Source organism: Hyla sarda, chromosome 4 (genome assembly GCF_029499605.1).
Source record: "Hyla sarda isolate aHylSar1 chromosome 4, aHylSar1.hap1, whole genome shotgun sequence".
NCBI lineage: Eukaryota > Metazoa > Chordata > Amphibia > Anura > Hylidae > Hyla > Hyla sarda.
Window position 1 is genome coordinate 418,628,125 of NC_079192.1, and position 14,150 is coordinate 418,642,274.

At 47.6% G+C, this 14,150-nt stretch overlaps 1 protein-coding gene across 2 annotated transcripts in view; it reads right to left on the bottom strand.

Moving 5' to 3' along the window:
* Window positions 1-14,150, bottom strand: part of LOC130267775 (protein mono-ADP-ribosyltransferase PARP12-like) — a 94,640-nt gene that overhangs the window by 15,199 nt on the left and 65,291 nt on the right. For both annotated transcript variants that reach the window (XM_056517955.1, XM_056517956.1), the window contains exons 3-4: window positions 1,559-1,621; window positions 1,343-1,466 (exon numbers count right to left, since the gene is read on the bottom strand). In XM_056517955.1, the coding sequence (XP_056373930.1) occupies window positions 1,343-1,466; window positions 1,559-1,621 (187 nt within the window). The remainder of the gene's footprint in view (window positions 1-1,342; window positions 1,467-1,558; window positions 1,622-14,150) is intronic.

Genomic DNA, 14,150 nt, shown 5'->3' on the forward strand with positions numbered 1-14,150 from the left:
TGGTTTCCAAAGGTCCCATTCCCGTACTAAGGCAGCGATCTCCAACTGGGGTGCCATAAGGCCCCACCAGGGGTGTCACCCCACGCCAGTGGACAAGATGGCATTGTATTAAAAAACAAGTTGAATTTTCCTCCTGCAGGGAAGTGCCAGCCTCACTGTCACATGGGAAGCACTGCAGCAAGTACCACCCTAAACTTCACCAGAAAGCACCTTTCATGAACCCTCCTTGTGCCCTCCAACTACAAGTGAGATACATTTACGGGAGAGGTGGCAGGGGTTGTGAAGGCAGTTGGGGAGGTAGTTGTGGAGCCACATGGAGACATGTGGGGGCAATTGTGGAGGCAGAGTTGTGGCTATAGGTATTGTGTGTGTGTGTGTGGGAGGCTAAAAGCAGTGTGAGTTAAGCTGGTGGCATTGTGTATATGTGGGGGGGGGGGGGCATGTGGGAGAGCCTGGAGGAATTTGGGGAGGCTGGACGCATTGTGCGTGGGGGGGGGGGGGCTGGAAGCATTTGGGGGAGGCTGGAGGCATTGTGTGGTGTATGTGCTGAAGGTTGGAGGCATTTTTGAGATGCTTGAGGCATTGTTTGTGTGGGGGAGGCTGGATGCATTGTTTGTGAGGGAGGCTGGAGGCAATGTGTGTTGGGGAGGCTGGAGGCATTTGTATTGAAAATGGAAAGATAATGCTGGAAAATAGCAGAGCCTAAGATGCTTGTGTTGCAGGTTCTGCGGTGAAGAGTTGTGGCTGAAATAAATTGTCAAAATGTCCAGGCCAGATGGAGAAGAAAAGGGAAAGTGAACGACTCCATTTAGAGAAGACGTCACCTGTGAGTCCTGCATATAGCCGCACTGTAATCTACATAGCTAACAGATATATATATGAAGAAAGTGGAATGTCCAGCGCAAATAGATCCAACGGAGCAATTTATTGAAAAGTAAAACCTCAGTACATGGACAGCATGGACACAGGTGACGCAATTCGGCCCACCTAATGGGTTGTCACGCCCCCTCCCATAGACTTGCATAGCGGAGGCGAGGGTGATGTCACACCCGGCAGTTTGTGAGCTGGCAGCGCGGTGTACAGCTCAAAGAGGTGGGTGCCGAATGCAAGATTGCAGGGGGTCCCCAGCGGGGGACCCCCGCAGTCAGACATCTTATCCCCTATCCTTTGGATAGGGGATAAGATGTCTCAGGGCCGGAGTACCCCTTTAAATATCCAGTTCTTATAATCTCACACAAGGCCCCCAATGTGATGTTCACCAGTGATTGTGCCTGACCCCGTCTGATCATTTTAATTTCCAGTTATAGATACAATCTCACACACGGTTCTGGACGGCCCATACCTGTCAATCGTTGGGTCGCAGTAGCATTTCTCAATCTCCTCCATATTGGGGATATCTTCCCAGTTGGTTCCTTTGTTAATCTGCCAGCGGTACGGCAGGTAGTAATGCATGTCCGGGCAATGCCCTGTGAATAAAGGAGAACCCAACATTATCCACCGCTATCCCAACCTAATAAGGTGCTTCCTCCCAATAACCCCTCCCTCGAGGAGCACTCACCTTCTAATTTGCAGTGTTTCCAAAGATTAGAAAGACAGATCTCTGGGTCTTTCTCAGGATTTGCTTAAAAATAAAAAATAAACATCAGTAAGGCCTCTTTCACATTGCCCTCGGGCTATGATATGTGGAGCTTAGTCAGCAATTCCATTGAGTTTAGCAGAGAAAAAAAAAGTGCATGCTCTATTTTTTCTCTCCGCTAAACTAGGGTGAACTACCAGATCTCCAACGGACCCTATTCAGGTCATCGGGAAGTGTCAGAATCCAATGGAGTCTGTTGAGCTTTGATCCGATTTTCGGGCCATGTGGCTCAAAAAGAGAGCCAAATGGACCCAGAACGGGACGGAGAACAGATGTAAAGTGGATCTAGCTGAAATGTAACACTTTATTTATGGAATAATGAATATTTGATAGCCTGGTTGGGCACATACAGCCAATGGCACTTCTAGGGGTTGTGAAGGCTCCTGGTGCATAAAGAGGGATAGTGCCCTTTATACCCCAATAAGACGGTCCTGAGCTCTATACATAGGGGAATCTCCTATCATCCTGAACCAGAATCTGCATCCTGATAAAGGAGAAGACACCACTGGGTGAACTGGTTATGGACCAAGTCTACAGAGAGATGTCATCCAGATACACTACTGGGCCCCAACATGTAAATCCTTGTCCTACAGATACATTATACTCCAGTCACATACATGAGCTGCAAAATGCTAGATTTCCCACAAAGCTAGGGCCGGACTGGCCATTGGGCACACCAGGTGCTGGGCTGCCCACAGGGCCAGCTGGTCGTCCAGGGTGAATTTTAACTATAAGCGCGTCTTATAGTGTACCTGTCGTTAACAAAAACTTTTGATATGATGTAGATAATAACATCATATGTATATTTGTAATAAACATTTGTAAAAAAATATATAAAATGTATATTTTTGGGTAAAAACTTCTGTCCCTGCAGCTATTGAATGTGGGTCTCTATGAGGAGTTGAAATACAGGATGTGAGGGCAGGACAAGCAGGGCTGTGTAGACTCCTGGCTTGTCAATCATCCTGCTGTGTGAGCTGGAGGAGTGTCACAGAACCTCAGTGCACAGAGCCCTGCTTGTCCTCAGCGTACAGAGCCCTGCTTGTCCTCAGTGTACAGAGCCCTGCTTGTCCTCAGCGTACAGAGCCCTGCTTGTCCTCAGTGTACAGAGCCCAGCTTGCCTCAGTGTACAGAGCCCCGCTTGTCCTCAGTGTACAGAGCCCTGCTTGTCCTCAGTGTACAGAGCCCTGCTTGTTCTCAGTGTACAGAGCCCTGCTTGTCCTCAGCGTACAGAGCCCTGCTTGTCCTCAGCGTACAGAGCCCTGCTTGTCCTCAGTGTACAGAGCCCTGCTTGCCTCAGTGTACAGAGCCCCGCTTGTCCTCAGTGTACAGAGCCCCGCTTGTCCTCAGTGTACAGAGCCCTGCTTGTCCTCAGTGTACAGAGCCCCGCTTGTCCTCAGTGTACAGAGCCCTGCTTGTCCTCAGCGTACAGAGCCCTGCTTGTCCTCAGTGTACAGAGCCCAGCTTGCCTCAGTGTACAGAGCCCCGCTTGTCCTCAGTGTACAGAGCCCCGCTTGTCCTCAGTGTACAGAGCCCTGCTTGTCCTCAGTGTACAGAGCCCTGCTTGTCCTCAGTGTACAGAGCCCTGCTTGTCCTCAGTGTACAGAGCCCCGCTTGTCCTCAGTGTACAGAGCCCCGCTTGTCCTCAGTGTACAGAGCCCCGCTTGTCCTCAGTGTACAGAGCCCCGCTTGTCCTCAGTGTACAGAGCCCCGCTTGTCCTCAGTGTACAGAGCCCCGCTTGTCCTCAGTGTACAGAGCCCCGCTTGTCCTCAGTGTACAGAGCCCCGCTTGTCCTCAGTGTACAGAGCCCTGCTTGTCCTCAGTGTAAAGAGCCCTGCTTGTCCTCAGTGTACAGAGCCCTGCTTGTCCTCAGTGTACAGAGCCCTGCTTGTCCTCAGTGTACAGAGCCCTGCTTGTCCTCAGTGTACAGAGCCCCGCTTGTCCTCAGTGTACAGAGCCCCGCTTGTCCTCAGTGTACAGAGCCCCGCTTGTCCTCAGTGTACAGAGCCCCGCTTGTCCTCAGTGTACAGAGCCCCGCTTGTCCTCAGTGTACAGAGCCCCGCTTGTCCTCAGTGTACAGAGCCCCGCTTGTCCTCAGTGTACAGAGCCCCGCTTGTCCTCAGTGTACAGAGCCCCGCTTGTCCTCAGTGTACAGAGCTCTGCTTGTCCTCAGTGTACAGAGCCCTGCTTGTCCTCAGTGTACAGAGCCCTGCTTGTCCTCAGTGTACAGAGCCCTGCTTGTCCTCAGTGTACAGAGCCCTGCTTGTCCTCAGTGTACAGAGCCCCGCTTGTCCTCAGTGTACAGAGCCCCGCTTGTCCTCAGTGTACAGAGCCCCTCTTGTCTTCAGTGTACAGAGCCCAGCTTGTCCTCAGTGTACAGAGCCCCGCTTGTCCTCAGTTCACAGAGTCCCGCTTGTCCTCAGTGCACAGAGCCCTGCTTGTCCTCAGAGTACAGAGCCCTGCTTGTTCTCAGTGTACAGAGCCCCGCTTGTCCTCAGTGTACAGAGCCCCGCTTGTCCTCAGTGCACAGAGCCCTACTTGTCCTCAGTTTACAGAGCCCTGCTTGTCCTCAGTGTACAGAGCCCTGCTTGTCCTCAGTGTACAGAGACCAGCTTGTCCTCAGTGTACAGAGCCCCGCTTGTCCTCAGTGTACAGAGCCCTGCTTGTCCTCAGTGTACAGAGCCCCGCTTGTCCTCAGTGTACAGAGCCCCGCTTGTCCTCAGTGTACAGAGCCCCGCTTGTCCTCAGTGTACAGAGCCCCGCTTGTCCTCAGTGTACAGAGCCCCGCTTGTCCTCAGTGTACAGAGCCCCGCTTGTCCTCAGTGTACAGAGCCCTGCTTGTCCTCAGTGTACAGAGCCCCGCTTGTCCTCAGTGTACAGAGCCCTGCTTGTCCTCAGTGTACAGAGCCCTGCTTGTCCTCAGTGTACAGAGCCCGGCTTGTCCTCAGTGTACAGAGCCCCGCTTGTCCTCAGTGTACAGAGCCCCGCTTGTCCTCAGTGTACAGAGCCCTGCTTGTCCTCAGTGTACAGAGCCCAGCTTGTCCTCAGTGTACAGAGCCCCGCTTGTCCTCAGTGTACAGAGCCCCGCTTGTCCTCAGTGTACAGAGCCCTGCTTGTCCTCAGTGTACAGAGCCCTGCTTGTCCTCAGTGTACAGAGCCCGGCTTGTCCTCAGTGTACAGAGCCCCGCTTGTCCTCAGTGTACAGAGCCCTGCTTGTCCTCAATGTACAGAGCCCTGCTTGTCCTCAGTGTACAGAGCCCTGCTTGTCCTCAGTGTACAGAGCCCCGCTTGTCCTCAGTGTACAGAGCCCTGCTTGTCCTTAGTGTACAGAGCTCTGCTTGTCTTCAGTGTACAGAGCCCTGCTTTTCCTCAGTGTACAGAGCCCTGCTTGTCCTCAGTGTACAGAGCCCTGCTTGTCCTCAGTGTACAGAGCCCTGCTTGTCCTCAGTGTACAGAGCCCTGCTTGTCCTCAGTGTACAGAGCCCTGCTTGTCCTCAGTGCACAGAGCCCTGCTTGTCCTCACTACACAGAGCCCTGCTTGTTCTCAGTGTACAGAGCCCTGCTTGTCCTCAGTGTATAGAGCCCTGCTTATCCTCAGTGTACAGAGCCCTGCTTGTCCTCAGTGTATAGATCCCTGCTTGTCCTCAGTGTACAGAGCTCTGCTTATCCTCAGTGTACAGAGCCCCGCTTGTCCTCAGTGTACATAGTCCTGCTTGTCCTCAGTGTACATAGTCCTTGTCCTCAGTGTACAGAGCCCTGCTTGTCCTCAGTGCACAGAGCCCTGATTGTCCTCAGTGTACAATGCCCTGCTTGTTCTCAGTGTACAGAGCCCTGCTTGTCCTCAGTGTACAGAACCCTGCTTGTCCTCAGTGTACACAGCCTTGCTTGTCCTCAGTGTACAGAGCCCTGCCTGTCCTCAGTGTACAGAGCCCCGCTTGTCCTCAGTGTACAGAGCCCTGCTTATCCTCAGTGTACAGAGCCCTGCTTATCCTCAGTGTACAGAGCCCTGCTTGTCCTCAGTGGATAGAGCCCTGCTTGTCCTCAGTGTACAGAGCCTTGCTTGTCCTCAGTGTACAGAGCCCTGCTTGTCCTCAGTGTACACAGCCTTGCTTGTCCTCAGTGTACAGAGCCCTGCCTGTCCTCAGTGTACAGAGCCCGGCTTATCCTCAGTGTACAGAGCCCTGCTTGTCCTCAGTGTACAGAGCCCTGCTTGTCCTCAGTGTACAGAGCCCTGCTTATCCTCAGTGTACAGAGCCCGGCTTATCCTCAGTGTACAGAGCCCTGCTTGTCCTCAGTGTACAGAGCCCTGCTTGTCCTCAGTGTACAGAGCCCTGCTTGCCCTCAGTGTACAGAGCCCTGCTTATCCTCAGTGTACAGAGCCCTGCTTATCCTCAGTGTACAGAGCCCTGCTTTTCCTCAGTGTACAGAGCCCTGCTTGTCCTCAGTGTACAGAGTACTGCTTGTCCTCAGTGTACAGAGTCCTGCTTGTCCTCAGTGTACAGAGCCCTGCTTGTCCTCAGTGTACAGAGCCCTGCTTGTTCTCAGTGCACAGAGCCCTGCTTGTCTTCAGTGCTCAGAGCCCTGCTTGTCCATTCACACTTCCTGTATTTGTACTTCTCAGAGAGACACACAGACAATAGCTGTAGGGACAAAATATACAATTTTTTTTAACCAATGTATATTACAATATTTAGGTCACTTTGATGACATGCCTATAATTAAATGCGGCCCTCAGCTGTTTGACAGAGCAAAGAGCCATTGGCTCCTTGCCCTGTCAGTATACGGCAGGTAGTAATGCATGTCCGGGCAACGCCATGTGAATAAAGGAGAACCCAACATTATCCACCACTATCCTAACCTAATCAGGTGTTTCCTCCCAATAACCCCTCCCCTGAGGAGCACTCACCTTCTAATTTGCAGTGTTTCCAACTACTACTACCTAAAGGCAATGCTACTACTACTACCTAAAAGGGGCTGCTTCTGTTACCTAAAGGGGCTGCTACTACTTCTTCCCAAAGGGGCTCCTTCTACTATTACCCAAAGGGGAAGCTGCTGCCTACTTATTGAAGAGGGAGCTGCTATTACTATATATACGGGTGAGGGAGCTGCAACTATATACAGGGGAGCCTACCTACAGGGAGTAACCTTTACCTAGTTACAGTATGATGGTAATATGTATGGTGATAATATTCCTCCCTGTATACTGGTATTATTGGTAATATTGGTCTCAGTATACAGGATTTGGTCAGTAACAGTATCATGGTAATATATATGGTGATAATATTTCTTCCTTGTTTACTGGTATTATTGGTAATATTGGTCAGTATACAGGATTTGGTCAGTAACAGTATGATGGCAATATGTATGGTGACAATATTCCTCCTAATATACTGGTATTATTGGCAATATTGGTCACTATACAGGATTTGGTCAGTAACAGTATGATGGCAATATGTATGGTGACAATATTCCTCCTAGTATACTGGTATTATTGGTAATATTGGTCAGTATACAGGATTTGGTCAGTAACAGTATGATGGTAATGTGAATGTTGATAATATTTCTTACTTGTATACTGTTATTTGTGTGCAGGGCTCCAAGCGTGGACAGACTGCCTGACTAATATCAACAACAATACATAGAAATGCTGACAGCTCTAATAGTAATCACTATAATAGTGACAATGAAAATAATGACAATATATATAACAAACAACAGACTTACAGCGGTCAGAAGTGTGCCCAAAACCGCGACCGTGGGCAAGCCTATAGAGGGCCAAAAAAACTGAAACTGAAAATCAGAGCTTCGTCGAAATTGGCCAAACGACTGTCAAATACCAGGAACCACGTAATGACCCCCCCCCCCCCCCCCCGATTTGCGGTGATGGGGCGTACCAATGCTCATGTCTCATCCAATCGATTGGCTGTAATTGGTAAAACCGCACCTGTACGATTGCTGATACCAACATATTCGTTAGAGTCATAACACCTCTTGCAGGGCCCTACCCATAAAAGGGGCCAAAAACCCCAAACAACATCCTTGATTCCCTACCGCCACCTGTCAGTGATATTATTGTTCTGAAGCCGTGTCAGTAACAAAATTGTGCCGTGCTTTGGCCTGCAGACGTGGCAGGCATAACCGGTATACTACCGCTTATAAGTTATGATATCATTGTTCTGAAGAGGAGTCAATAATAATAACTATGCGGTGTATCCCCCTGCAGACGTGGCAGGCATAACAGGTATACTACCGCCTGTAAGTCGTGATACTATTGCTCTGAAAAGGACTCAATAACGATAACTACGCAGTGTATCCCCCAGCAGCTGTGGCAGGCACATGAGGAATACTGCTGCCTAAAAGCCTTATTATTGCTCTGGTAGCGTGTTAATAGCAAAATCCGCAGTGCATCTCCCTGCAGACGTGGCAGGCATAACCAGTATTTTACCGTATATAAGATGTGATATTATTGCTCTGAAGTGTCAGTAACCATAATTTCGCCGTGCATGCCCCTGCAGACGTGGCAGATGTAACAGGCATGTTACCGCATATGAGTCGTGATATTATTGCTCTGAAGAGGTGCCAGTAACAAAAATTGCAGTGTATCCCCCTGCCGGCATGGCAGGCATGACGGGTATACTACCGCCTATGGTTTATAAAGTCATGCTCTGAATATGTCAATAATAACTACATACTGCATCCCCCCTACGGACGTGGCAGATGTGACAGGTCTACTACCGCATATGAGCCATTATATTATTGCTCTGAAGAGGTGTCAGTAACAATAATTGCAGTGCATCCCCCTGCTGGCGTGGCAGGCATAACGGGTGTACTACCGCCTATAGTTCGTAACGTTATATTCTGAAAGTGTAAATAACAAAATTACGCAGTGCATCCCCCTGCAGAAGTAGCAGGCATATTGGGTATACTACCGTCTATGAGTCGTGCTATTTTTGCTCTGAAGACGTGTCAGAAGCAATAATACGCAGTGCCTCCCCCTGTAGGCGTGGCAGGTCTGACCTGTATGCTGTTATGTATGACAAACTTCTGAGTATGTATTACAATTATGTAAGTTTTTTTATGTATTATTCTATTTTAGTATATGTGAACGCTATGAACTCCTGTGAAGTATGAAAGCTAACAAAACGTATGTAAAGTATGAACGCTACGAGCGTATGAACAGAATAGATGCTATGAACGTATGAACCTTGCAAGCGCGTGTACAGTCTAAACGCTACGACCGTGTGTGCCCTATGCTACTGGCATATGTCCAATAAATGTTATGAGAATATGAATAGAATGACTGCTATGAACATATCTACCGTATGGAAGCTCTGTAAGCAAGCCTGATCTAAAAACTATGCACTACGCACAGCACCAATGTTATGAGCCTATGACCCGTGTAAACCATACACTTATGTATCGCATCACCCTGCACGTAGAACAGCGCAAATGCTGTGGACGTGTGTGCGATATACAAGCTATGAGCCTACATGCAGTATGAAGGTTAAAGCATATGTGCAGTATAACAACAATGTACGTACATGCATTATGAATGCCATTAGCGTGCGTACCGTATGAATGCTATGAGCATGCGTACAGTATGAATGCTATGTGCCATATAAATGCTAAGAACATATGTACAGTATGAACTCTATGAGCGTATGTGCATTAATATGCTACAAGCGTATGTACCTTATGAAACTGAAAACTATGATACAGTAACATGCTACGGGCGTGCATGCAGTATAAATGCAGTAAGTGCCGCATAAACCCTATGAATGCACGTGCAGCATAAATGCTGAGAGTGTGAGAGCATTATCAACACTATGAGCGTATATGCAACATGACTGCTATAAGCGTAAATGCAATAGCCAAACTATGAGTATATGCAGTATGCTGCGCAAAGTGTATTTCTATGATGGTGCGTGCAGTGTAAATACTATGAGGGTGCGTGCAGTATGTGTACCATGGGGGGGGGTACGGTGTAAATACGGGTGTGCGATATGATACTGTGAGCATGCGCTATAAATGCTAGGAGCGTGCGGTGTAAATACTGTGAACGTGCGTGCGGTATGAATGCTATGGACGTGCGTACGGTATAATACTATGACCGTGCGTGCAGTATTAATGCTAAGAGTGTGCATGCAGTATTAATGCTATGAGCGTATGTGCAGTATTAATACTAAGAGTGTACGTGCAGTATTAATGCTATGAGCGTACGTGCAGTATTAATGCTATGAGCGTACGTGCAGTATAAAGGCATGACCGTATGTGCCGTATGAACGCTATGAGCGTGAGTGCAGTATACATGCATAGCCATATGTGCCGTATAATACTATGAACCTGAGTGCATTATAATGCATTACCGTGTGCAATATAAATGCTATGAGCTTGGGTGCATCATACAAGCATGACCGTATGTGCCGTATAAATGCTATGCGCGTGCAGGAAAATGCCTGACCATATGTGCAGTATAAACGCAATGAGCGTGAGTGCAAGAAAATGCATGAACGTATGTGCCGTTTAAATGTTATGAGCATGAGTTCAGTATAAATGCATGACCGTATCTGCAGTATAAATGCTATGGGCGCGCGTGCCGACTAATGCATGACCGTATGTATAGTACAACAGCTATGAGCGAGACTGCAGTATAAATGCATAACTGTATGTGCAGTATAAATGCTATGAGCGTGCGTGCCGGCTAATGCATGACCGTATGTATAGTATAACAGATATGAGTGTGAATGCAGTGTAAATGCATAACCGTATGTGCAGTATAAATGCATGACCGTATGTGCAGTGTAACCACTATGAGTATGCGTGCAGTATAATGCATGACCATGTGCAGTATAACTACTATCAGTGTGAGTGCAGTATAACGCATGACCGTATGTGCAGTATAACTACTATGAGCGTGCGTGCAGTATAAATGCATGACCGTATGTATCGTATAAATGCTATGAGTGTGAGTGCAGAATAAATGCATGACCGTGTATGCAGTATCAATGCTATGAGCGTCTGTGCACTATAAAGCATGACCATATCTGCAGTTGAATGAATGACCGTATGTGCAGTATAAATGCTATGAGCGTGCGTTCCTGTAATGGACCGTTTCAGCAGACAATGGGTTAAAATCCGTTTAGGCGATAATCCTCTTTTCATAGACAGGCACAGCTACTGTAAAAGCACCAAAACTCACGAATTGGATATAAGTGAATGCACCAAACTCCCGGACTGCATACAAGGGAATAAGGTAGCTCTCCAAACTCCCAGACTGGAACCTCACGAATAGCTGCTAGCAGCCGAACAGGAAAAGCTCCCAAGCGGCTTACACTCCTGGCAGTCAGTCCCTATCAGCATACAGTGAATCCCCCCAAGAACGAGCTAAGGCTCTGTGTTGAGGGTCAAGCAGTGGTCTGACTTTAATGTGGCTACCTGCCCGGTATTATGCAGGCCTCCACCAGGTGGACACTCCCCTAGGGGACCTGATGGATGACTGTAGAACATAGTGGACAGTAGCCAATCACAGTGGCTTCAACATAAGCCCTTCCCACTTTACCCATACCTCCCTCCTCTCTATCCCCCAGACGACTGGGAAGAAATCCAATTATCTCCCAGGGATAGAGGCAGACTCCATTGAGCACATGTGGGGACACAAAGACAGACTATCACTTTAAAATACATAAAGACACATTTGATACATAAAACACAGACATGTAACATATCCCCAGATAGCTTAGGACTGGGCGCACATTATCAAATGGTGCTCAGACCACACACATACAGTTCAATTGCCATGGAGCTAAAGTCTTTCCCATAGTCTTTCATTATATGAATGGGCTCCATGGCAAAGCTATCTGGGGTATCACCGCTCACACAGGGCAAGTACCGAATGACCCCACTGTATTTAAAGGGCCAGAATGAGTGACATACACTCTGGTATGGCTGAATACTGTTTTTAAAGGGCCCAATCTCCCAGGGCCATAGTCCAAAGGCATCAGGCGGGCAACCAGGCTTCTCCAATGCAATGTGGCGAGATTGGTCTCGTCACAGTGCCGTATAAATGCATGACCGTATGGGCCATAATTGCTATGACCGTATGTGCAGTATAAATGCTATGAGCGTGCGTGCCGTATAAATGCATGACCGTATGGGCCATAATTGCTATGACCGTATGTGCAGTATAAATGCTATGAGCGTGCGTGCCGTATAAATGCATGACCGTATGTGCCATAATTGCTATGACCGTATGTGCAGTATAAATGCTATGAGCGTGCGTGCCGTATAAATGCATGACCGTATGTGCCATAATTGCTATGACCATATGCAGTATAATACTATGAGCTTGAGTGCCGCATGAATGCATGACCATGTGTGCATCATGAACACATGAGGATACGTGCAGTATGATTGTAATGAGTATACAACCAGTATAATGCAGTGAATCTACGGGTAGCGTTATTGCTATGAGCATATATTTAGTGTAAATGAAATGCATGTATGTGCAGAGAAAAGCTCTTGGCACATCCCTGCTAACAAAAGTAGGGCAATAGTACAAGTAGAAATATTCACCCATTTTTTTTTTTTAAATCACCCAATCAGTAGCACAAAACTACCACTCAATGGGTGCTATGGATAGCAATAGACAATAGTGGCTGCATTTTTTTTTATAATTTTTTTTTTCCCCTTCGGTGATTCCTCGGATTGAGTTTTACAATCAGCCCGGGTGGCTCCCGCTGGTGGTACCACGACCCGGAGCGCACCCGGCTGGACTATGCAAACACAGTGGAGACCCACAGTTATTGCCGCTGCTCTCTTCCACTACTTACGCTAATGCACCAGGCCAGAACGGCCCCCCCCCCCGAACCCCCGGACGCTGGCGGGAACAGCCAATCGCACCAGACAGTTCCTCCAAGAAATTGTTGCAGGCAGCCAGCCCGCAGGTTCTGCCTCACTTACCCTACCATGAAATCACCTACCTCCATTGCCACCGCTATCACCTGCTGACCGCCAGCCCGTGAAAGAAGCCAAAAGTCGGCGAGTGACACACCCCCTGACTAGGCGTGAGGGAGAGCTTCTGCCTGGAGGTGGTTAGCGGGGTGTCCCAGGTAACTGACCGAACGATACCCCAGACAGGCTAGGCTCCAGCAGAGAGAGCGGGCCCCAGAGGTTGCTAACAGGCGGGAGATTCGAACGCCTGTCCAACTCGCAGCTGCACCGCCAGCTGACGTCACCGATCGACCAACCCGCCCTGACCTGAAAGTAGGGGGCGTTATATACCCCACGCCCCTCCCACAAATACAGCCTTATCAGGCTTACACTATTGGTAATATTGGTCTCAGTATACAGGATTTGGTCAGTAATGGTATGGTGGTGATATGTATGGTAATAATATTCCTCCTAGTATACTGGTATTATTGGTAATATTGGTCCGTATACAGGATTTGGTCAGTAACAGTATGATGGTAATATGTATGATGATAATATTTCTTCCTTGTATACTGGTATTATTGGTAACATTGGTCTCAGTTTACAGGATTTGGTCAGAAATGGTATGTTGGTGATATGTATGGTGATAATATTCCTCCTTGTATACTGGTATTATTGGTAACATTGGTCTCAGTATACAGGATTTAGTCAGTAACAGTATGATGGTGATATGTATGGTGATAACATTCCTCCTTGTATACTGGTATTATTGGTAATATTGGTCAGTATACAGGATTTAGTCAGTAACAGTATGATGGTATTATGTATGGTGATAATATTTCCTCCTTTATATGCCGGTGTTATTTGGTAACTATATGATTTTTAAGAGGTACATGTGTTTATAATGGGAAATTGTCTTACTCAAGTTAATGTTATATATTAAATTATTTTTTCCATTATGTGCCCTATTATACTCAACTATGATTTGCTGACACAAATAGATTCCAAGTACAGCATGTTATCTACAGAGGGTGAACCAGCAGGGGCAGAAGGCTGAGAGGTAAGGTAGAACTCCAGCCAAATAAAATTACCATATATATATAATTGCACATGCAGTTAAAGTTAAATACATTACAAAGTTATATAACTTTGTAATGTAAAAGTGTAATCTTTGCTGAGCTTACACTAAATTAGCTTAGGTACTAGGCACTGGGTAGTATTACACTGAATGGGCTTAGATACACAACTCTGGGCAGTATCACACTGACTTGGCTTAGATACACGGCTCTGGGCAGTATCATACTGACTTGGCTTAGATACACGGCTCTGGGCAGTATCATACTGACTTGGCTTAGATACACAACTCTGGGCAGTATCACACTGACTTGGCTTAGATACACGGCTCTGGGCAGTATCATACTGACTTGGCTTAGATACACGGCTCTGGGCAGTATCATACTGACTTGGCTTAGATACACAACTCTGGGCAGTATCACACTGACTTGGCTTAGATACACAGCTCTGGGCAGTATCATACTGAATACACTGTTCAGATTGCATTAAACATTAAGAGCAGTGTGGGAG